A 25,393-nucleotide genomic window follows, 5' to 3' on the forward strand; every position below is an offset into this window, starting at 1 on the left:
GAAAAATTATGAATCATGTAACCATGGAAAAATATTCTAAATAAATAAAAAAAATTAAATCTCCTTTAAATTTATTTTTTAAATAGTACCTTCCAGCTTACTATAATACTCCCATACTTACTATAATACATATACTAAGGTTTAAATAAATACTTTGGAAATACATTTTAAAAAAGAGTAACTCAAAATAAACATATTGCCTTGACTTAACTACACTTTTACTAGGAGGATTTATGGCTACAGACAATCAGTCTTGTTGTTCCTTCATTAACTGATTTGTTATAACAGAAAATTAGTTACCAAATGACCCTTCATAGAATTCTTCCTTCTTATTCAATTGGTTATTGGGAAATGAGATCTCTTCACGTAATTCATTATTATTTTTCTTTGACTCTGTTTTAGCTACTGTTTGAAATTATTCAGCCTTTCTGAATAGTCTTTGTTTGGTGTGTAATTCTGATAACAAACATATTAAATTTGGTTTATAGATAGTGACCCCTAAAGGAGATCTGACATATTTCTCTCTAATGGTCCAAGAGGGAATCGTGACAACTAAGCTGACTATATCTTGGGAACACTAATTCCATTTTGCAAACAACCTCCATTTTGTTATTTTCCTATAAGTTTCTTGATTTCCAGTAATTCTATTCCCTTTTTCTCCTCCTTATAACTCAGAAAGTCCCTAATATTTCTTCCAATAAGAAATAAGAAAACCTCATACTAAATTATGTTTTGTATGCTCTTTATTTTCTTTTAATATATAAAAATCTATGTGAAATCTGAAAAAAAATATAAAAATAGACTAATTATAGAAGAATGAGGAAAATCCATGGATAGTTTTTATGGTATACTGGTAAATTTAGAATGTCAAGAAAACACAAGGGTCTTCAACATCTTGTGTGACTTTCTGTAGCAAAGTAATTTGAATTCACAGAAAAGAAATAAATAACATCTTTATATGCACATGTATACATATATGTATATACATAAAACTTTTTTGCCATATATTTCTCCATATTCTCAGTAATTTCATGAATTTTGACCATAAAAATTTTCCTAAGCATTTATTAAGACTACTATATATGTCAGTTTGGATATCAAGACAAAAATCAGTAGCCCTTGTCCTCAAGTAAGATGTTACTGAGTAAAAATAATATATACATAAATAAGTACATGAAATTTTTTGTTTAGTTGTCAGTCACATTTGACTCTTTATGATGCAATTTGGAGTTTTCTTTGGCAAAGATATTGAAGTGGTTTGCCATTTTCTTCTCCAGGTTCATTTCACAGATTGAGAAAACTATGGTGAATAGGGTTAAATGATTTGCCCAGGGTTATACAGCTTTAGTGTCTGAAGCCAGATTAAAACTCAGGGTGTTGTCTTCCTGATTCTAGATCTGGCACTCCATTCTACAACCTAACTGCCCCAATACACAAAACATGCAGTTATTTCATGAGCAGTGACAAGGGTCAAGAAAGTCTACATGTATGATTCATTATTTCAGCTGAGCATTGAAGGGTATTAGGAGTTTCCAAGAGAAAGAAGACAAAGTATATATGATATTAAAATTCCTATTATGGGCATTTAAATTTGTATAGATCAAATAAATCCTTCTGAAAATACAATGTACATATTTGGAAGACAAATTTACAAAAGTAAAACCATGTAAAATGGTAATTTATAGTTTGAGAGAGATTTAGGTATAATTTAATTCACTTCTACAAATTTAAAAATGCTCTGGAAGATGAAGTAGCTTAACCACGTTCACACAAACAGTAAAAAGTAGCCCAGCAAAGAATGTTCAAACTCTTATGCTTTTGTTTCAGAAAAAGTGGTCTTCTCACTATACAACTCAAATAAATAAAATACAAAAAATAGCAGGCAGAAAAGGAAATAATAAGAAATAAAATGTTTTGTTTCCTTGTATTTTTATTGCTTTTTCAGGGTGTTTTGTGCAGGAATTCACTCTTAAGAAATCTTGGGAATTTAAAAAATTCTTAAGAAGAGCTATAAAATATATATTTGCAGTATTGGGAAATAGAGAGACAAATGATGCTCTTATTGCTTAATGATTTTTTTTTACTGATATATATCACAGTCATATCATTGACCTTATTCAGTGTACTATTTATCATTGTGTAGAATGTCCCATAATATTTATTACTAAACATTGGCATTTTAGGGAACCATAAATATTTTTATGACTATGAAACACCAGTATCCTTAAGAGAACATTTAGGAACAAGAGGAATAGATTTTACTTAATCAAAGATGAAAGCCAAATATAAAATTTAAACTTCTTTATAAATGTGTTGTGATAGATTTTCCTGAGTGGTCTAAATACTTGCCTTGATGGTCTTAAATACTTTGTTCTTCAAATAGTTAGCTAAGTTAAACTTTTGCTGGAAAAATATATCCTTCAAAGAAATATTTGAATTAAAAAAATAAATAATCACATATGTATAATGCTATATAGTTTATACTTTCCTCAAAATAAACATACGAACTAGTTTTTAAAATTTTAGCATTCCCAGAAGTGATATGACTAGTCTATAGACATTTATTGGGTGACAGCATCAGAATTTATGGTCAAAGACCAAGCCTCTTTCTTATTATGCCACATATTAGCTTTCCTTCTATATGTGTTTACATAAACATATACATAATGTACATATATATATATACATATATATTTATATTTATCCAAACATATATTCTTAACTGAAGAAACACTCTAGAATGAGTATCTTGGTATATAGTGTTGAAAAAGAGATGCAACCATGAATATTTATTTTATAACATTTGCTTTTGAAAGTATATATTATCTTTGCTTTCTCCTCCCTCCGAAATAAAAAAGTGGGAAAACAGTTTAATAATAAATTGTCAAGTGAAAGAAATTCTCATAGTGGCCATATCTAAACATGAATGTCTCCTTTAGTCCTAGCATAATGAAATGAACAGAACTAAGAAAACAACATATATAGCAACAGAAATATTGTTTGAACCTTGTGCATGTCCACTTCTAGAGAAAGAACTGACAAATAGAAAAATGTAAGACATGGTTTTATTTACATAATTGTATCTTTTTCATCAAATGATTCCTTCTCTAGTGTACAAAATGGAGAGAAAGACAGAGGAATTTTATTGTAACTTAATTGTAATTAATTGTAAATTAATTAATTTAGAAAAATAGACATTAGGTAACATGCTTCACATAGTTTCTCTGGAGACATGGTGGGCAATTTCTTTTATCATAGCTCTTAAGTTATTTTTCTTAATGATAGTGTACATATTGGTTCCATTTTACATTTCTAAATTCATGAATATTGAAGTCTTATGTTCTTTGTAGTCATAGTTCTTTTAAACTCTTGTAGTTTCCTACTTGTATGTCTCATAAATAGAAGTTATTATGGCATATGAAGGTGAATTCCATTGCTCAATTTCCCAGAAAGACATAAAGACATTTTGCGTACTTGTGTGTGTGTGTGTGTATGTGTGTGTGTGTGTGTGTGTGTGTGTGTGTATGTATGGGATACAAAGATAAGGGGACAGATGGTATTTCATATATTTAAAACCAAGAAATGGAAAAATTGAGTGTTAAAATTCTAATACATATTTCTCCCACCTCTGTTTCAAATATTCACAGGCTTAATACTCAGATGTTTTGATATTTAAAAATCAACAAGAAAATATGAACACTTAAGAGTCTTTCAAATTCTAAGTAAGCTAAATATCTGGAAGTTTCTCAAGCAATATGGAATAATAAATACAGAGAAAGAAAGGAAAATTCGCCCAACCTACTTACTTTATAAATGACAAAACTGAGTTTTCTACTGGGTTAAGTCATGTGCATCATAAATTATTCTGCCAGGATTTGAACATTTGTCTTCTGATTCAAAAGACAACATCCTTAGCATTGTGTTATATTGTCTCCCAATCATACTATGACAGTATGATATCCTGACTAAACAAACACAAATCATAATTGTCTTTAAATATCCTTCCTTAATATTCCCAGTTTGTAAAGTGTAACTTTCTTAAAGTGACATTTATATGAAGAAATAAGGAAAAGATGACTTTTATATATGAGTTCCATCCAGAAATAAAGATTATTTTTATAACTCCACATATTCAATATTGAACAAAACATTATTGTATAATCATTACCTGCTTTGTAGATGATTAAGCTGAATCTGCAGATTATCATTCATTTCTACTTGCTGTTCCAGGGATTGCTGAAGTTTACGAATCTGGTTGAGTGAGTCGTCAAGCTAGAAACAAAGAAAGACATTTCAATTTAGATGACTTCAATAAGTGAATCATTAAAAAAATTAACTTGAAAATGAGTAAAACCTAGGAGTTTTTAAACAATTGGATGTTGTTCATGTAAACTAGTGTGATGATTTACAATACTTGAGAGACTGGAAAATGAATTTATTGATCAGGCTAGCAATAAGCAATAAATTAATTGATCAAAAACAAAAGCCAACAGTGTCTTAAATCATAAAATACATTTTTGAAAACTTGCTATTCAGCCTTTCCTCTAGACATCCTAATACATCTCCAACTGGGATATAACTAATGAGGAGGCAGTCCAGCATCCTACTGATCCCTCCCTGATTCTGTGGTGATGATGGAAAATCACATGCTTTGTCCTCAAGTTCCAGTGTCTAAAAAAAGTAATTGGGTTCTGCCCAGTTCATAAATACTTTCTTCAATATTTCTCCATGTGAAACTCAAGGATACTCTCCACAGACATACCTGACCTATGCTGGTTCTAATTTATCAAGCAAGATAGAACCCTAATCTCACTTTTCAATAACTCTAAAATGAAATACGCACTAGGGTAGAAGATATGAAGAGAAATTTTTGAATTTGCTAAAAACAAAGAAATGAGTGAAGAGATTTTTAAGGACAAAATTGATCCTCAATTTAAAATTCCCAAGTAGAAATAATTCAATATATTAGAAATATATCTCACTGTGCAAGATGGGGGACAATGATCAATAACTGAGGTTCTATTTGAAGTTAGGATATTTCTTCAATTTTAACATAATTTAAAACAATTCTGAGAACTTTCTTAGTTTGTTTCAAGTGTCAGGCTGGCAGACAACTTATGTTATGGAATTTTCCTTTAGTTAATTAGTTATATCATTATAGATATTACAATATGCAAATGAATGTGAGATTACTTTAGCCAGTCTCCTCCATTTATCCAAGAAAATATTTAGACTGAGAGAGGAGAGGGAATTGTCTCAGTCTGTGAAGCTTGTCAAAAATCAAGTTAGAAATAGAATTCAGTCCTTCAACTTAACCATTTTGAATATTAGAAAGAATGGTATTATTAGAGAGGATGATATAGTAAAAGAGATCTGATTTAGAGCCAGAAGATCTAGATTCTAATCTTGGCCAGGTCATTTAGTATATATGTGACACTAGAAAAGTTATTTAGCTTTTTAGAAACTCAGCTTCTTCTGTAAAACGAAAAACATTAATGAAAAAACTTCTTTAGATTATTATAGTTCTCCATCTATAACAACATTAGCATTATAATAGTTAATATATATAGTGATTAGAAGATTATAAATGCTTCATAAATATCTCATTGTATCTCCTCAATAACCCTGTGGAAAAGGTGCTATTATTATCCCCATTTTAAAGATGAGAAAATTGAGACAGTTAAAGTGACTTGTTTGACATCACATAGCTAGTAAGTTGTTTGAGGTCAGCTTTGAATTCAGGTCTTACTGACTTCAGTTCCAATGCTCTATTCACTGTACTAATCAGTTTTTAAAAGGTAAAATATTTTATAGTTGTGAGGGAAAGAGAGAGAGAAAGAAAAAGAGAAAGAGAGAGTTGTGCCTTGGTTACCTGTAATTTGGAACCTTATTAGATTCTGTTGTTGATCAATTCACAGAGAACTATGAGAATTTGGTTGCTAATGATAGACTTCAGTAGCAATATATTGTTTAAGATTATTTAACTTTCAATTAACTTTAATTTTAGTTTAAGATAATGTACAATTCTAGGTAACAAAAAAATTTCACAGTAGTAATCCAGTCCAATCATCTCAGGTTATAAGTAAACATTTACTGACCACTTCCTATGTAGCAGTGATTTCACTAGGTTCAAGGGATACAAATTATTTGTTTGCAGGGGAGTCCTTGTTCATTGTCTAATGTGGGAAGATAAGCAAATTTGGAACAAAAAAATAATGTAAATATAGGAACATTTGGAATGAATATTAGAGGGAAGACATGAAGCACAAGATGAACTGGAAAATAATTTGAATAAAGAAAGGCTTTATCTAGAACCTGAAGGAAGCAAAGAACATAGAGATAAAAAGATACAGGAATGGGAGACAACAAAACAGATTATCAATGATTTAAGGAAAAGGTATTGCAATTTGACATTGGCTAATATAAAATATTTAAATATGTATCACTTCTTTCACCATTAAGCTTCATATTCACTGGCTAAATGATACATTCTCCTTTCACAGTCTGACTTTGCCAAAGTATTCATTTGAGAATTAATTATGTGCATTTCTTCTTTTTGTGACTTATAAAGCAAAAGTAAAAAAAAGACCCAGCAAAAAATGTACATAAAGTATTTTGTTCATTAAAAATATAGCGCTAAGGTCTCTTGCAAAGCTTGAAGTTAAACACAATACGGTCAATGAATTCTGTATCCACTCATTTTTATTAACACCTTTTTAGAAAAATTTCAGTTGCAAAAAATTAGAAAAATAATACTTAAAATATAAGTAATCATAATTTAAATAAATGCTTTGCTATATGGTCAGATTTCATAAACAAATTGATATTATTACAACTATTTAACAGTTAGTTATCTTGTCTCTGAAGACCATACTTGTTGATACCTTCTTAATGAGCATAAATGCAAATACTTTTACCTCTGCCATGTATTTCTGAAGATTTTTTTAGCTATTTTCATTTTAGCTCTGTTATTCTATTTTCTTAGTAATGACATCTTATACCCATATTGACATAAATACTTAAAAATCCAAATGGATAACATATTTATTGATATTTGTTAATAAATTGACTACCAATCCTTGGTTACATGGAATTTTAGAAAAAAATATGGAGGAAAAACTAAGAAATATGCAAATGTAACATTTATGCTACTAAAAAAAATAGCCTTAAGAAGTCATTTAAATTCTGCAAAACTTATTAAATTTCTAAACTGCACTAAGTACAGTGATGAATAACAGAGTTTTCAATCTGATTGAACTAGGAGGATGTAATGGTAAAACAAATGATAAGGCACTTCTGGTTAATAAGGTTGAATGAGTAGTTCTACAGGAGCATAGTTACAATAGCTTTGATTTAACCTAGTTCTTAACATTGTATCTTATATTTGGTAGATGCTTAATAAATGGTTGTGGAATTTGAAATAGAATAATCTGAAAAGAACAATAAATGTTCTAAATTCAGTGGAAAACAACTAAAATTAAGGACATAGTAAAGAAAATAATCCCACAGAAAATCTGACAGGAAGAAAAAAAAATTTACTTCTAATTGCCAAGATGGTGAGTGGAATAAGAAACATTGGGAGCTCACCCATCACCCTCCAAATGACAAGAGAAAAGCAAATATGCCATAAAATGAATCCTATAGTGCTAGAAGCAACAGAATGAGTGGTGAAATTGTGCTTCAGTCCAAAACAACATGTAGATATAACAAGGAGGACTCATCTTATTGCGGTAGGAGGAGAAAGCACTGAAAAAGCTTCAACAAAATTCAGATTCAGTACAACAAACTTAGAGGGGGGAAAGAGCAAAACCTGCTCAGGGCAGCCTCAGCATGGTAAGAGTGGAAACCAATGAGATGAAGAAAAGATAGCAGTAGGAGTAATGCTTTCCCACATAAGCTGGTTGTAACAGAAGCTATAACAGAGCTCTAGGAAAGACAGTCTAAGAATCAGTGGATTGCCTGAAATCCATGGAAAAAAACAACAACAAACAACAACAATCTGGACACAATTTTGAAAGAAATTATCATGAAAAATAGCCCTGATGTTCTTGAACAAGACAGAAAAATAGAAATGGAAAAAATCCACCAATCACCTTCGCAAAGAAATTCCAAATTTAAAAATCCCAGGACTATTGTTGGCATGCCATTCTTCATTTTATTTCTTCCAGGAAGTTTTCTCTAATGTAAACTATATGTGTCTTATTTCACATAACAAATGTAAAAATTTATATTATATGAAATAAATGTACAATGTACAAACTGTATCATATTATCTACCTTCTTGGGAAGGGGCTAAGAGTAGGAAGCAGATAAAGAACATGGATTTCAAAATATCAGAAAACAAATATTAATATTTTATGACGTTATCTGGGGAAAAAAGAACAGGAAAATGGAGAAAGGAGTAATCAAAAAAGATGAAGGATCTCCTAAACAATGGATCATATTGAGAAATCATACATATCTTCAAAAGGGAAATACAACAATAAGCTAAGTACAGTGGGAAGAGTGGTCCCTGAGGTATAAGTAAACATAGGTAAGGACACTAAGTTGGTTCAATAGATAGAGAGTAAATCCTAGTAGACAGGTTGCTTGGGTATAAATCTGGTCTCAGACATTTCCTAGCTTTTTCACCTGTGCAAGATAGCTAATACCAGTTACCCAGTCCTTACTGTTCTTCTGCCTTGAAACCAATTCTCAGTATTAGTTCTAAGATAGAAAATAGGGATTTTTTTTTTAAAAAGAGGACATACATACAAATCCTAACTCCTAATTTCTTTCATGTTCTTAAAGAACCACAGTCCTGCCCCCCCCACTCCTGGACTTCATGGTCATGTTTTATTAAATAAGCATGTTAGATAAAATAATCTCTGCGGTTTTTACCTCCCTGGATATATTACCTCTTGATTCTAGACAATGACCTTCAGCCTAGATTAGAAAAAAAAAAACCTCTATGATTAAATAGAATAAAGGACATTCAGCATCTTAAAAATTGAAGTCAAATTGAATCAATGATTTTTTAGAATATATGCTGTCAAATCTCAATAAAACTTGGTTCACTTAAACAATGAATGACGAGGAAAATAGAAATGCAGAAGGGCAATAACAAATGTATAGGCAACATTGAATAAATTAATTTAATAAAATCAACATCATTTAGTGTTTTTGTAGCTACAAAACAACTTTTATAGTTTTAGGGTTTCCCCCCTTTTTTTTAATAGGTTGCACTTCAAGGCTACTGATGTCCTTCCAACCTTCCAAATTATTTCATTCTCATTCTGTTAAAGGCTATCACTACCTTTTTCACCCTAGCTGAAGTGTGTTAGATTCTCCTCCAGCCTCTTATTTTGACTGTGTGTAATTCTGTTTTAAGTATGTTTCTTGTAAACAACATATCATTAGATTCTAATTTCAAAGGCATTCTGCCATCATCTCTATTTTATCCCATTCGTATTCATTTATAATTACTTACTGCATTTCCCTCTATATTATTTCTTTTATTTTATTTCTTTGTTTCTCTTTTTCTCCTATCCTTCCCCTCATATCTATTTTTCATCTGACTACTGCCTCCCTTACCAGTCTGCCTTACCTTTTTTAATTCCACCTTTCTCTTATCCTCTTCTTCTCCTATCTCTTCTTTGGGTAAGATATATTTCTATACCTAACTGAATATGTGTATGTGTATTCTTCCCTCTTGGAACTAGTTTCAATGAGAACAAGTTTCAAATGTTGCCTGCTATCACCCCTTCATCTTTCTTCCACTATAAAAGTTCTTCTTTGTATACCTCTTTTATATAGGTCCCCCATTTTTCTTCTTTCCCCTATTTTCCTGATGCATTCTCACTTTCTAAAATTCACTTTTTTATCATCCCAAAATAATCATCTCATACATGTACTCTTTGTCTATGTAGACTCTTAACTGATCCAAGAATCATAAAATTCTTAGGAGTTAAATGCACTATCTTCCCATATAGGAATAAGAATTTTAAACTTTAAATCCCTTAGGATTTATATTACATTTTTATAATTTTATAATTCTTTTGAGTATTACACTTGAATTTCAAATTTTCATTTCATTTCAGGAATATTTGAAACATCTCCATTTCATTAAATATTCATTTCTCTTAAAAGATAATGCTCTGGTTGCTGAGTTCTTTCTTGTAATGCTAGCTCCTTCATCTTCTAGAATTTCACATCAAAAGCATCATTCTTTAATACACAAGCTTTTGAACTTTATGTGCTCCTGGTTATAGTTTCATAGCTTTCTTGCTGGTTGCAATATTTTCTCCTGGATCTGGGAGTTAGAGAATTTGTCTATGATATCAGGGGAGTTTTCATTTTGAGATATTTCAGGAGATGGTCTGTGGATTTTTTAAAGATCTATTTTGCTCTCTGGTTCTAAGATATAATGGCAGTTGTCCTTTATAATTTTCTGAAATATGATATCTAGCTTCATTTTTTGTTTATGATTTTAGGTAATATAATAACTATTAAATTATCCTTTCTTTACTCTTTTCCAAGTCAGTTATTTTTCTCATATTTCATGTTTTCTTCTATTTTTCATTCTTTTTACTTTTTTTACTTCTTGATGTTTCATAAGTCATTATCTTTCACTTGCCCAATTTTGCTTTTTAAGAAATTATTTTCTTTAGATTTTTGTGCTTCATTATACATTTGGGTAGTTCTGTTTTTGTTGAGAGATTATTTTCTGTCATTCTTTTTATACTTCTTTTTTAACAAATTATTAATTCCCTTTTCATAATTTTCTTGCAAATCTCTCATTTCTTTTCTTATTTTTTGTCATTCTAATTAATTTCTTTAGGTGTTGTTGAACTTGTATCCAATTCATACATTTTCTTTGAGGCTTCACTTATATCTGTTTTGACTTCATTGTCTTCTGAATCTGTGTCTTGATCTTCCCTGTCACATGAAAGTAGCTTTACATCAAACAGTTTGTTTCTGTTGTTGTTTGCTCACTTCTCAAACTATTTCTTGATTTTGAACTTTATGATGTTGGGTTCTCTTCCCAGAAGTAGGGGTTTGGAAGAGGAGCACTGTCTTAAGCTTCAGGCTTTTTTCTCACTGTTGATTTCAGAGCTAGTTTTCAGGGTTTGGATATTTTCAGTGTTTCCAAGCTAGGTATGGTCACTGCTCTCCTAGAAAGTATTTTGGTCTTTACCTAAAAAAGGTTCCTTGAGATTGCAATAGATGCTCTTCCTCAGGAACCCAGATTCCCTAAGACCAGAAGTTATACAAGGTTCCTGATTCTTTGGAACAGGAACTTATTCAATTCATCGTGGTCTCTGGTCCCTTGTTCCTAAGAATAATAGTATCCCTTAGGACTTTTATTCCCTCTTGACTAGAAATGTTCCTTTCAACCCTTGAACTGTGACCTAGAAATAAATATAGATTAAAATGTTGCTAAACAGAATCCATTCCTCTGTCTTTTTTAGCACAAGAGGTGTGTAATATTTTTCCAACCAGTTGTCAAGTCCCCATACAATCTGTGGCCCAACAACTTTGCTGCAACCACTCCTCTCAGCAATATGTAGTCTTACCCCTGGTTTTTCAACTATGTGTGCTCTGGGTTACCATCCTCCCTCTATGTTACAAATCTCTCTTTCTAACTTACTATGTTGTCTTTGGCAGAAATAATGTCTCATTCATTCTCATGTTATGTTGACTTGGCCACTCCAGAATTTGATTTGAGGCATTATTTTAAATTTGTATGGAGGGGAATGCTGGAAGGGCCCAGTTAAGTTCTTTCTCTACTCTACTATCTTGGCTTCCAAAACTTTTTGTTGGGCTTGTGTCCAATTTGCATTATTGTTTTGTGACTGCTTATACTTGTGTTAATGATGTTGATTTCTTTGTGTCTTGACCTTCACTTTCACTATTAGCTTTATGTGATATTGTTTATTTTTATGGGGGTTTTTTTGGTGTTTGATCATTATTCTATCTTATTTCTTGATTTTTTTTTGTTAACATTGAACTTTTTCCTAGGGGGTAGGAGTGGAGTTTTGTACCAAGGTTCAACCTTTTTAGGTGTTTTTTTTTTTTCAGAGCTAATTCTTGGAGCATCTGTAAATTTTCAGTTCTTCCAAGGTGGTACAATCTGGGAAGAAATGTGGCCACTGCTCTCCTGGAAAGTGCTCTGGTTTTCACAAAGGCATGGCTCCTCCACCTCTGAAACCAGAAGTGGTCATATTCATATTGGCTTTAGAACATGATAAGGACCTGTGTTCTCTTTTAGCAGCAAGTAATGGTGCTACTTTCTGTCCTACAATTATAGTCTGGAGTTGTATTTAGACAATGCAACAAAGTCCTGTGCCTAGTGTCAGCTCAGGACCCCTGTAATACCTTTCTGTGCAGGATCCCAAAAACCCTTACCCTCTCAAGGCAAAGAGTTCCTGAAATTGCTGCTGTCACTGTTGCAGTTACTTCCATGACCTGCTGCAACTGCCACAGTGATTTGTATTCCAGGCTTACCCAAGTATAACAGAACTTTCCCTCCAACTACCTAACTTGTCCTGGTATGAAAAAAGTGTGACTGACTTTTTATTTGTTATGCCACTACAGAACTGGATTTAATGAGATTTTAAAGTTTCTTGAGTGGAATATTTGAATTGCCCTACTCCACACTCTTGGCTCTATCATTTTCATATAACCATATTAGTCTACATATATCTACAATAAGACTTTATTTTTGCCCCTAAATTTTCCCTTCCTCCTACTTTCCCAATTACTATATGATGCAACATCATCCCCTTCTTCCACAGGCTCACTAGCTAGGAGATCTAGGACTCTTTACCATCTATACAACATTATATAAATCATATATCCTCTGTGGAACTCAATTTTCTCATCTGTATTATGAAAGACTCCGACTTAGATGGGCCTCAATCTCCTTTCTAACTCTTTAATTGATGGTCTTATGGAATTATGTTGGGAGTAACTAAAATAGATATACTTTATTACTTAGAGATACCACAGATATTTGTATATATGTATTAGTGTATATATGTATATCTCAATATATATGCATATACATATATACATACATAAAATATACACACAGGCATATATAATATTGTATATGTATAAACACATAAACATACAGAAACAAACATATACACCTGTGGATTGTGTAGGGTAAAGTCCCCATACCTAAATACTTATATTTTCATTTTCTGTGATTAAAAATAACTGTAATAAAAATAGATTTTCATTGATTAGAAAATGGCTAAAATATTGTGATACTGGGATATGATTAAATGTTATTCTATTATAAGAAAAGATATGATAAACAGAATTATGAGAAGAGATGAACAGATAAAATTGAAGTAAGCAGAAGTGGGAAAACAATAAACAAAATCAAAAAGTTAGACAAAGGTAAAAAGTGAAAATAAGAATATATTAATAGGAGATAAAAAGTAAAAAGAGGGAATTAGTGAACATATTGTCCAATCTTCTCATTATAAAGGTGAGAAAACAGAAGCCCAGAGATGCTAAGTAATTTTTCCAAAATCATACAAGAAATAAGAATCAGATCTAGGATAAGCACCTAGTCTCTTTTCATGAAACACTGATGTAAAATTACAATGACCATGCTTTCCCATAAGTAAGAGGTATGAGGATAAATATTTTCCCTTCCTTAAACAGGTAGTAGGTGAATAAGAGTGTGAACTGATTTCGAATTAGTTTTGCTAAACCAATTTTTCTTTTTTGATTTTTATTTGTTTTGAGATATGGATTTCCAAGGGAATATATTATGGAAAATGTAAGTTAGATTTAAAAAAAAGACATCAGTAAATGACAAAAACAGGATGTCTATGAAAATAACATAAGACTAATATGAGCTCATATAAAGTGAATTAAAGAATAATAATATATAAAAAGATTTAATATAATTGGAAAGAATAATAAACAGGATATATACTACAATTATAATTGCCAAACCCTGCTCTAAATTAGTCAAGAAAGTGAACCTCCTTCCATTCTTTTAATAGGTGAAGATCTATGAATTGCAGGTGCTATTAGACATAATTAAATTGTTTTTTCCTTTTTCCTTATTATTTATAAGGGATGGCTCTTTTGGGAGGGGGAATAAGGAATATTTTCAGAAATGTAGGTTGTACAAAAACAAAATTGAGGATATTCATCTCTTAAAATTCATTCACATGATCACCATCAAGACTAGCTCTCAAGCGGTCTACAACCCTTTGTGAATATTCTTTCCCCTTTGTCTCTCAAATTATACACTGGAGCATCATTATAGATAGTATGAAAGGAGAAAAATAAAAATGTGGACAGAATGTGGCAATTGGGGCTCCAAACTCACTTTGAGATACCCCTCTTGTAGCATCTGGGCCATTCTGATGCCCAGAAGCTATTTGGTCCTGTGTCTTAACCCAAATCAATAGCAAATGTAGACCATGAATTTTCATGGATGAAAACATTCATGTGGATAAGAGTGACAGAATGTGAGGGGAATTTATGCTGCTATCAATGATTTATAATAGCTCTGATTTGTATACTCATTAGAATTGTCCTGCATTTTAAAATGCATTTTAACCTACATAAAAATTAAAATATTTATAAAATTAGTGAATATTATTTTTTCATGTTGAAGAAAGTAAAATATATATTCATCTATTAATTTGAATTGCAAAAATGCTATTATTTGAATGAAACATGAAATTCATGCTTATCTTTCTCCTGTTTTGGCTTCCAAATTGTATAGTGCCCAAATACAGTAACTGGGGAACTGACTAATAGCTTTTACTCCCCTGTTTCATCTTTGCTCAATTAAAACACAACAGATGTCTGCTTTCAGAATTAGACAGGGAGGAACCTAAGCAAGATGTTTCTTAGCCAGAGCACTGTGCTGTGAATTCTTTGCCTCTGGATACCTGGATGAATCCCAGCACCAAGGCATTCTTGCAAAGAATGTAAGATCTGTCTTTGCCTCAAGTTTTAAGTTATTAGAACCCACAAAGTTAGTCACCAATTCATTTGGAACACAGGTAAGTGAGAACAATTCTTCCATCTTTTTGCCTGGCATCTTAATTTAAATATATATTTCTAACAATTTCATTTTACTCAGTACCTACATGTATCTTAATCAAAGTAAGTAATTTCCTCAGAAATTTAAACTATCTGAACAAAAGTTATTTAATGATTTGACTAAAGATTCTCCTCAAAGAAGAAACATCCCCCTTTCTCAAATTCAGAAGTGACATATTATTTATGGGCATAAATATCCACACAAGTTTTCAAAGTACAGGCAAAAATATTTTAATTACAAGCGAGAAATTTTGAATTAATAAATACCATTGAAAACTCATAACTTGAATTGAGAACTCATAACTTGAATAGATCTGTGAATGTGTACATACTTTTATTCAAAAGGAATTAAAGACATGCAATAAGATGTAGATGATCAGGATAGCATTATATATTCAGTTTTTTAATCTATGAATTAGAGGGAGAAGAGATGATGGATAACATTTGTGAGAAAGTCAATAAAGGGAGAAAGGTAGATTTTTTTACACTGATGTTTACACACAGACCAGTAGGATGAATAAGAAATGGATGAAGAGTTTTGGGAATGAATCACTATCCTGATGGAGAGGCATGATATAATAATAATGAAGGACTTAATAATTCAAACATCTGCTAGAGTTCTCTGTTCCAAAAGTCAAATAGCAAATACTTTCTTGATTTAGCTGCATTATAACTACAATATTCAAAAGGTAGAACTAAAAAGGAAAACTTTTATTTTTAATTTAATTCTCAATATTTTTTTAAAAGAGGAATTGTTTGTGATGGTGGAAATGTTAAATCTAAAATTACTTTCCTTTTAGTAATGGATTGTTCCTTATGGTTGGAAATATAATTTGCCTCATATTTGTGATGCTATTTAGTACTTGTCATGTCTAATGGATTTTGATTTCTGCCTTGACACTATAAGTGACATAGAGATGTGAAGCTTCTGTGTAGATTATGAGTTTTTGGCCTCTCCTATTCTTTCATCCTGATAGACTTCTTGCCATCTTTATTTCTATGTCTTCATAAAAGTGACAAAGAAAAAAGATTTTATTTTTGCTCATATATTACTGTGTATATAAACACATCTGAATTTTTTTAGTGTAAGGAAATTTTGGTGGCAGAACTCCCCTACTAATATGAATTAGCAATGATTTTGCAGTATAAATTATCAAGGATTTTAAATGTCTTGCACAGTCATATATGTAATCTATTTCAAAAAATTGTTAAACCTGAGAAAGCATCTCTATTATCCATGTTGCATGAAAAAATTAACATTAATTTAGATTTTTAAATGTTGGAGGATTCTTGATAAATTTCTCTAGCAATGCCTTCAATGGAATCTTCTATTAAAATATTTTAGAATTATCTTGAATACTTTTGATTTCAATTTTACCTGTAATTTATTAACTCCTAGACAGAAGTGGGGACAAGTGTTAGAGAAGAAACAATAAGAGAACAAAAGAAATAGTAAGGAAAGTTAAAGGACAAAAAGAAGAAAAAGGAGTAGAAAATGGAGGAAAAGTGAGAGGAGCTGATGCAGAGTCAATAATGTTAAGGTTGGACATTGGACACCACAACTATCAGCCCAAAACAATTTACATGGTGTGTATGTGAACTGGGCAAGGTAGATAGAAGAATAAGAAAGGGGAAAGGAAGAGAAAATGAATGAAACTTTCTCTCTTGAAATCAGGATTCTACTTTAAAACTTGAAACATATGAATCATTCATTTGACTAATATTTGGTCAAATGAATGACTACTATGTCTCAAACACCATGTTAGAGACTGCTAATTCATTCTTGACCTATCAGAGTACATGTGAAGTGTTTTTTTTATTTTTTTTAAGGAGAGCTAAAAATAACCTGAAGAAATCCCAAAATGAACTGTAGCTTTCTTGTGTCACCCCTTCAGAAGTGATACTTAAAACTTAACAATTTTCCAGGCTGTCCTTTTTGTGTGTAGGTGCCAAATTCCATAAATTGTTTTAACTCTCTTAGGTAGATTTTAGAATTCTACAGTTTATAATAGTACTGGGCTTATATTTGTATTATCATGGAGAGTTTTCCACTAAAGACCTTCAGAAATAATCCATGAAACTTACTTAAAATAATTTCTAAGTTGAAATTTCTGATGCCAGTATTTATGGCAACAACCATACTGCTGGATAAAATTTTATGATGTGAGAACAAGGAATTTGACACCTTATGATAAGAACTTAACAACACAGTCAAGAATATCTAAAATTGTATTTAAAATATTTTCCTTGAAAAATGAGCTTCTAAATTATAAAGCTTACAATGTCAAATATAGCATAATAATTTAACTAAAGAATTGTCATTAAAGAAAAATATCCAAATTTTGTTTGGATATAGATATGATATTTACACATGATAAGAGTAATTATTTTCATCCCTGAATTAATATAATATTTTTCTAATTAGATCATAAATATATTTTAATTAAACCATTTTTTCAAATTAATTATTTTTTATAAAAATTCTGTGAAAGGATATTTTAATTTGGAGTTTAATAACCCTGGTCAATTTCTGGAACTTGCATAAACCACCAGTATTATCATTGGGAAATATCTTAACATTTTTGGACCTTACCTCACTCATTTGGAAAATGAAGTAATTAGACCAGATGATATTTAAAGTCCCTTCGAACTTTAAAACATTAATAATTTGGTCATTCCCAGTTAAATAGAATTTATGAAGATCATTTTATAAGCTTAGGAAGGCTTATTAATATTATGATATTAAAGACAAGTAGTTGATTAAAATATCTGTAATAAAGTTGTTCATATGAAAATTATTTAAATGACGTTTTTCTCCATAAAATGCAGATTCTATATGAATTTTTTTCTTTTTCTGCTTAGAAAGCTTAGCTTCTAAAGAGCTTCCCCTCTCTAAAAGTCCAACTTGCCAAAAATTCCTTCACCACAATAATTAAAACAAAACAAAACTTGCTAAGGTTCTTCTTTCTAATTTCTAAAAATTGAATAGGAAATAAGAAACATTTCTTTGGAGTTTAACATATCCTAAGTGCTTTATAAATAGTAACTCATTTGATACTCAAAATAACCCTTTAAGGTTGGTACAATAGTTTAGGAAACTAAGGGATACAGGAGTTTGGTGTTTTGCTCAGGGTCACCTAGGTAAGAAGTATCAGATGCTAGATTTGAATTCAGTTATTCCTGACTCCAACTCCAACATTCTACCCATCTAGCTGTCTCCAAATGAAGGAACAAAAGACTCAAAAACTAAGTCTTTTCCAAACTCTTAAAAATATTCAAAATATGGCAAATTGTTTTTTTTTCTTTTAAGCCAGACTACTCTTATATTTCTGTAACAAACCTAGGTATATCGAAATAAGGGTATAACTGGATTTCTCCCTTAGAGAGTGGTCTACAAAGCCTGATTTGTAGATAAACTATTTTTAACATAAAAGTACTTTGAGGCAAATGGGCTAATGCATGTTTGTAGATATAGTATATTTCTATGAAACTTTTCTGCTGGGTTGTATGTGGAAGCTCTGTTATTGTGACTTATTTTTAGTAATTTCTGCTAATAGAATGAGCATTGAGGTTGGTTGCCCAGGCACAATGAATCTGCAAATGTCATGGAGAGAGAAAAAAGTTAATATTAGACCCAGGGAGAATTTTATTCCAGTTTTCAACAAGTTTATAGCCACAAAAGCCACAAAAAAATTCCTTGTTAGCTGAATCCCAAAGAAATAATAAAACCTGTCCCATCCAGATGGCTGAGTAGCAATAAAGGCGTTAAGAGAATAAGCTCTGTAAAGTATAGTAATTAAAGGAACTACAGATATGGAGACTATCTTTTCTACTCCTGACCTCTGAAATCCCGAAGGTTGTGTACTGAATTTCTAAATAGTTAGAGACAAATAAGATTGTGCTTGCTTCTGCTTTATTTATTTACTTATGCATCACAAAGTAAGACCTTTTTTAAATTTAATCTGCAGATGCAAATACACCCTGGGCATATATCTTCAGAGGAGGAAGAAAAATCCTCTTCAATGTCACAGCAAATTCAATGGTGTTCATAATGATTCAAATATGGGAAACACACCATTTAAGAAACTAATATTAGAGGATCTGGATGTCACCAATAGAATCCATCTAAATTAAAGGTGAAGAAAGGATTGATGTTTCATGTGACAGAATCAAATTTGAGGTTCTGATAGTTGATGTTTTCCCTTATCATCCTCTGAACTAAGCCCCCATTTAATATCCCAGGCATTGTTTCAAATCATGCTGGCTATCATTTTTTTCATACTCTTATTAGAATCTTACGTTCTGTCTCTGGAATTCTGAGCTCCGATATGTTAGTTTTGCCTTATCTTTCCAGAAATTAGGCATCCAAATAATTTTCTTGACACTATTTATGTACTGTGGCATGGCACAGGAAACTCTTTATTTTTTTTAAGACTCTATGAGTTTTCTTCATGTATTTTAATATAAGCTCCTTGAGGGAAAATTATTTTGCTTGATTGTTTTTATTTTTAGCAATCAATACAATTCCCGACATGTATTGAAGTCCTTACTTAATGATCTATTTGTCTGTCTATCTAAAATTATTTATACATGTATCTATCAGCATTGTATATATGTATCTCTGTCTGTTATGGATAAAAGTATGGATAGCATCTATGTCAAAAATGTGATTAGCATAAAATTGGAACGGAGAGTTTTAATGACAGAACAAGGAGAGGAAAAACACCTCAAAAGACTAGAAAAATAGGCCCAAATCAAACTAGGAAAAATTAAACTAAATAAAATAAATAAAACTCTCTTTACATTATTTTCACCCAAATTTAACAATTATGCATTTCTATTGGCCATATTTTATTTCTTTCGCCATAGAAAAAGAAGTTGGCTTTGTGAACAAGAATAACAACAAAACCAATGCAAATAAATGTGCAACTCAATGCTTTATTTAAAAATATCAACTGCACAGCATAAGCAGATGGTGGGACAAGCAGGGCTAAATAATATTTTCTATGGAAAAGATATAGTGGTTTAAGTGAACTAGCATTCCAATGTAAGTCAACAGTATCATACAAAAGAAGAACATTAATATAATAATAGGCTATATCAAAAAAAAACTTAACAAGGTAGAGCATAGAAGAGAATTTCTAAAATGAGAAAAGAATTTGAAACTGTGCTATTTAAGGCTTAATTGAAGAAACTAGAGATGTTTAGGATAGAGAAGTAAAGAGTTTTGGAAGTTTGCTTAAAAGTACATATTAGACAAGTACAAAACAAAAGAGGGGGATGTTGTTATATTTGGGAGAATCAAGAAAAGTTCATGAAGGAGGAAATATTTTAATGTTCATGGATTCCTCATATAAGAGTAACAGATGGAATTTGCAGAGAAGTATATTTCAACTTAAGGTGGGAAAAGCAAACATTTAAGAATGGAATAGTGTAGAAAGGAAAACTTCATCAAGCTCTGGACTTTCTTCCACTGAGGTGGAAGAAACTGCAATTGGAAGGTTAGAGTGAAATTGATGAACAGTGATGACATTTGGTGAGGGGGGAGGGGTATCTTGGAGAGTGGCAGTTGCTTTGGAAGGTCTCTCTTTCCTGGCCCTCGGACTGGAAGGAGCGCTCTCTCCCTGTCTCAGGATAGAAGTACCTCTATTCCTGGATTTTCTCAACTGTTTTCTCTACCTGGATTCTTGTGGTTGCATCATTGAACAAAAGGATTTAAGAGGAGTGGTTGGAACTGTAAGGCCAGTCTAGGTGCATCAGCCCAAAGACACAGGCCTCATTAGCCCTGAAGGTAAAATCCTTTTCTTCCTCTTGCTGCCTACTGCTAAAATCTTTGAATTTAAGAAAACTGACATAGATTAGCATAGACAGGAATAAAAGAAACCCTCCACCAGCCTGTGAGGTCTGACCTCAGCTCAAAAGCTGAGAGAGACTCAAACCTAATCTAGGGAAATCCCGATTCCCTCTTACCTGATATCTTCCCAATCCAAACTTGTTATTAAATTCATCTTGAGTTAAATAACCCACAGTGTGATAAGAGGAGGACTATCATTTCAGGAGAACATAGAGGGAGCTGAACCTAAGGACAGCCATTCAACCATAAACAGTCTTTATTGGACCCCTACCAGGCAATCTTGGTCTGGGGGGAGGCTTGTCCCTCAGGAGGGTCTATGCTTACCTTGTTTGGGGGATCTTCAACATCAGTCAATAGAGAACCCCTCAGGCTATCATAGTTGGCTCATTTCTTGGGAACCCCATTTTTCAAAGATAACCTTTCAGTAGGGGGTATCTCGCTCCTTTTACCTTACTGGCATCCATATTCCCTCTATCCCTTCAACTCCTCCATTTCCTGTTACAAAAGCTTCCTTATCACCTGTACTTCTTCAATCCCTACAATTCCTTTAACTATTACAATAGGTGCCTTGTGTGGTAGTGTACTCCACAATTCTGGAGATACATAGCAGGGCCTATATCATGATGGAGACTTTGCAAAAGGGTATCTTTTAAAAAAATTTTTGATACACTAAACCAAAAAGTCACTTGCAACTCTAGAATTACCATTCAGTACAAAATGTTGTTAACTTCAGTTATTTTTATCTGTAAACCCAATTGGAAAAGATTAATTATCATTAATGTTCATCACAAATATTGATAATAGTGTATTATATCTAGATAAAGCTATAGTTACTCAATTAGCTACCTAGTCAAATATATCAAAATCATTTATCCAATCCTCACAGTGTGAACATTTAGACTGCCCTTGATTTGGTCCCATACTTCAAGATATGACCCTCTTCCTAATAATACCTAAGGTGACACTGAAAATGTTAATGTAGCAATTAAAGCAGGAACAAATTAGGTACCTACATAGATGTCAAAGAAATTTGAAAAGAACAGATTTGAAATCAAGCACAATTAATCAGGAAAGGCTTCATTAAATTAATTAATCTTAATGATTTGAAGATTGATAGAGATCTAGTTAGTCAGGGAAAGATATTCTAGAAGGATATAACTATATGCAAATACTCATAGGATAGAGACTTCAAGTAATGTATAGGTCAGAGATAATAAGCAGAATTTCTTTTCTGAATTGTTATTTAACAGAGGATATAATGGGAATTTATGTTAGAGAAAAGAGTAAAAATACAATCAATGAAAAGTCTTGAAGCACAAGGTTTTTTTTTATTTTATTTTTTTACTGGGAGACAGGTCAAAAAGCAGAAGTGCTCTAAAACTGTAATTTCATTGATGTGAGGTGCTCTTTGTTTGAAAACTCCACCCACTGATGCAGATCAACTTTTTTTTTATATACTCTTAGTGAGTGGCTTAGGGAATGAAGAATTTAAATGAATTACTCATGCTCAGACGGTTAATATTTCTTAGAGGAAGAAGACTTCAACTTGGTAATGTTAACTGCTAGGGCCATTCCATATGCCTCTCAAATCCCACATTATTTAGCTTTTGAAAGAAAAGCCCTGGGAAATCACTTTAATTTTATAGTAAGAAGAGAGTCATGACTGAAATGAATTAAAAAGATAAACAATGCAGTTATAAATGGTCAATTTCACAATTATTGAGAGAATATAAAATGCATCATAGCAAAGAGAGTGGTGTTCATGAGCCCCAGGAGTGCTCAATGAGCTTCATTTTCTTGTTACTATCTGGGCAAATTCATAAGGTGAGTAAGAATATTAAGCAATCAAAAGACAAATGAAGAAGGTGAATAGACACATGGGAGTTATTCTTTTTACAAGCCATTCCTTCAACTGAGCTATATATTCTTTTTTTTTCTTTTCTTTAAATACATTAATTTATTTCATGAAGTATTTACAAATTATGTGAAAAAATTGATAATGTAAAATTAGTTCCAAATTCTCTCCCTACCTCATGACCCTCCCATCATCCTTGAGAAGACAAACCATATCATATATTCATTATACATGTGAAGTTATGTAAAGCCCATTTCCATATTAGCCATGTTGCCAAAGTAAAAAAGAAAAAAGGTTATATATATATATATATATATATATATATATATATATATATATATATATTTCAATCTGCATTCAGAATTCATCTTTTCTCTCTCTCAAGGTAGATGGCATTTTCCCTCATGTGTCCTTTTGAATTCTCTTGGATCATTGTTTAAATTAGGGTAGATAAGTCTTTCACAGTTGATCATTCTTACAATGTTGCTGGTACTATGTACAATGTGGCCCTTGTTCATATCACTTCACTTTGCTTGAGTCCATAATAAGTCTTCCAGGTTTTCCTGAAACCATCATTCTTGTCCTTTATTATAGCCTAAAAATATTGTATCAAATCATATATTACAACTTATTCAGGCATTCCCTAAACTCTAGTTGGTTTACTTTCTCTCAACTTCCAATTCCTTGTCACTACAAAAACAGATGCTATAAATATTTTTATACAAATTGTTCCTTTCCTTCTTTCTTTGATCTCTGGGATGCAGACCTAGTTGTGGTATTGTTGGATCAAAGAGCATGCACAGTTTTTAGCCCTTTGGGCATATGTTCAAATTGTTCTCCAATATATTAGGATTGGTTCACAACTCCTGCCAAAATACATTAGTGTCCCCAATTTTACACATGTCCTTCAACATGTTATTTCTATTTTCTGTCATGTTAGCCTGCCAGACAGATTTAATTTTGTATCTCAGAGTATTTTAGAAGATATTTTATTTTCCCATTTACATGTAGTAACAATTTTCAATATACATTTTCTGAAGTTAAAAGATCCAAATTGTTCCTTGATCTCCTATCACCCCCACCTTCTCAGTATGGTAAGCAATTTGATCTGCATTATACATGTATTAACATGTAAAACACTTTTCCATGTTATTCCTTGTTTTAAGAAAATACTCATATAAAGCCAAACTGTCAAAAAAGAAAAACCCAAATAAACTAAAGCAAAAAAAAAATAGTATGCTTTGATCTATATTCTGAGTCTGACAGTTCTTCCTCTGGAGGTGGATAGCATTCTTTGTAATATATCCTTCATAATTGTCCTAGATAATTTTACTGTTGAGTATCTAATATTTCATAATTAATCTTTATATAATGTTGCTGTTCCTGCATACAATGTTTTTCTGGTTCTGCTTATCTCACTTTGTATCAGTTCATATTGATCTTTATAGGTTTTTCTGAAATCATCCTGGTCACCATTTCTCCTAGAACAAGAGAATCCTATCATCTGTGGCAAAGTTGGGACATTAATACATTGCTGGTGGATTTGTGAATTGATCCAACCATTGTGGAGGGCAATTTGGAACTATGCCCAAAGGGTGCTAAAAGACTGCCTACCCTTTGATCCAGCCATAGCACTGCTGAGTTTGTACCCCAAAAAATTAGTAAGGAAAAAGACTCGTACAAGAATATTCATAGCTGCACTCTTTGTGGTGGCAAATATTGGAAAATGAGGGGATGCCCTTCAGTTGGGGAATGGCTAAACAAATTGTGGTATATGTTGGTGATGGAATACTATTGTGCTCAAAGGAATAATAAAGTGGAGGAATCCCATGGGAATTGGAATGACCTCCAGGTCATTCCAAAAAAAAATCCCATTCAACATTTATGACTTTCCTTTATTGTCATATTAGCCAATCTGATAGGTATGAGGTGGTACCTCAGTATTGTTTTAATTTACATTTCTCCAATAAAAAATAACTTAGAACACTTTTTCACATGATTATTGATAGCATTGATTTCTTCTAAAAACATGTTTGTTTTTTCAGATTCTACGACCATTTGTAATTTGGATTGCATTCTTATAAACTTGACTTATTTCTTTATATATAATATATATGAAAAATTAGACATTTATCAGAGATAATTATTATAAAAACTTTCCCATTTTATTGTTTCCCTTCTACTGTTGGTTACATTGGCTTTGTACAAAAACTTTAAAAAAAATTTTAATATAGTCAATGATTATTCATTTTACATCTAATTTTCTCCATATCTTGTTTTGTCATAAATTCTTCCTTTTGAAATAGATCTGACAGGTAAATTATTTTATATTCCCCTAATATACTAATAGTATCACCCCTTATATTTAAATCATATATCCAGTTTGACCTTATCGTGGTATAGAGCACGAGATATTATTCTATACTTAGTTTCTGCCATACTGTTTTCCATTTTTTCTAGCAGTTTTGTCAAATAATTATTTCTTATCCCCATAGCTGGGATCTTTGGATTTATCAAACATTAGATTGCTAAAGTCACTTCCTTCTGAATTTTGAATATATATTCTATTCCATTGATATAACATTCTATTTCCTAGCCAGTTTCAAATTTTTCTGATGATT

The 25,393-nt window shown here is 31.6% G+C and overlaps 1 protein-coding gene across 3 annotated transcripts in view; it reads right to left on the bottom strand.

Moving 5' to 3' along the window:
- CCDC102B (coiled-coil domain containing 102B) overlaps positions 1 to 25,393 on the bottom strand; it is a 772,664-nt gene that overhangs the window by 228,747 nt on the left and 518,524 nt on the right. For all 3 annotated transcript variants that reach the window (XM_056823603.1, XM_007487776.2, XM_007487774.2), the window contains one exon: positions 4,169 to 4,272. In XM_056823603.1, the coding sequence (XP_056679581.1) occupies positions 4,169 to 4,272 (104 nt within the window). The remainder of the gene's footprint in view (positions 1 to 4,168; positions 4,273 to 25,393) is intronic.

This window comes from Monodelphis domestica, chromosome 3 (assembly GCF_027887165.1).
Source record: "Monodelphis domestica isolate mMonDom1 chromosome 3, mMonDom1.pri, whole genome shotgun sequence".
Classification (NCBI taxonomy): Eukaryota; Metazoa; Chordata; class Mammalia; order Didelphimorphia; family Didelphidae; genus Monodelphis; species Monodelphis domestica.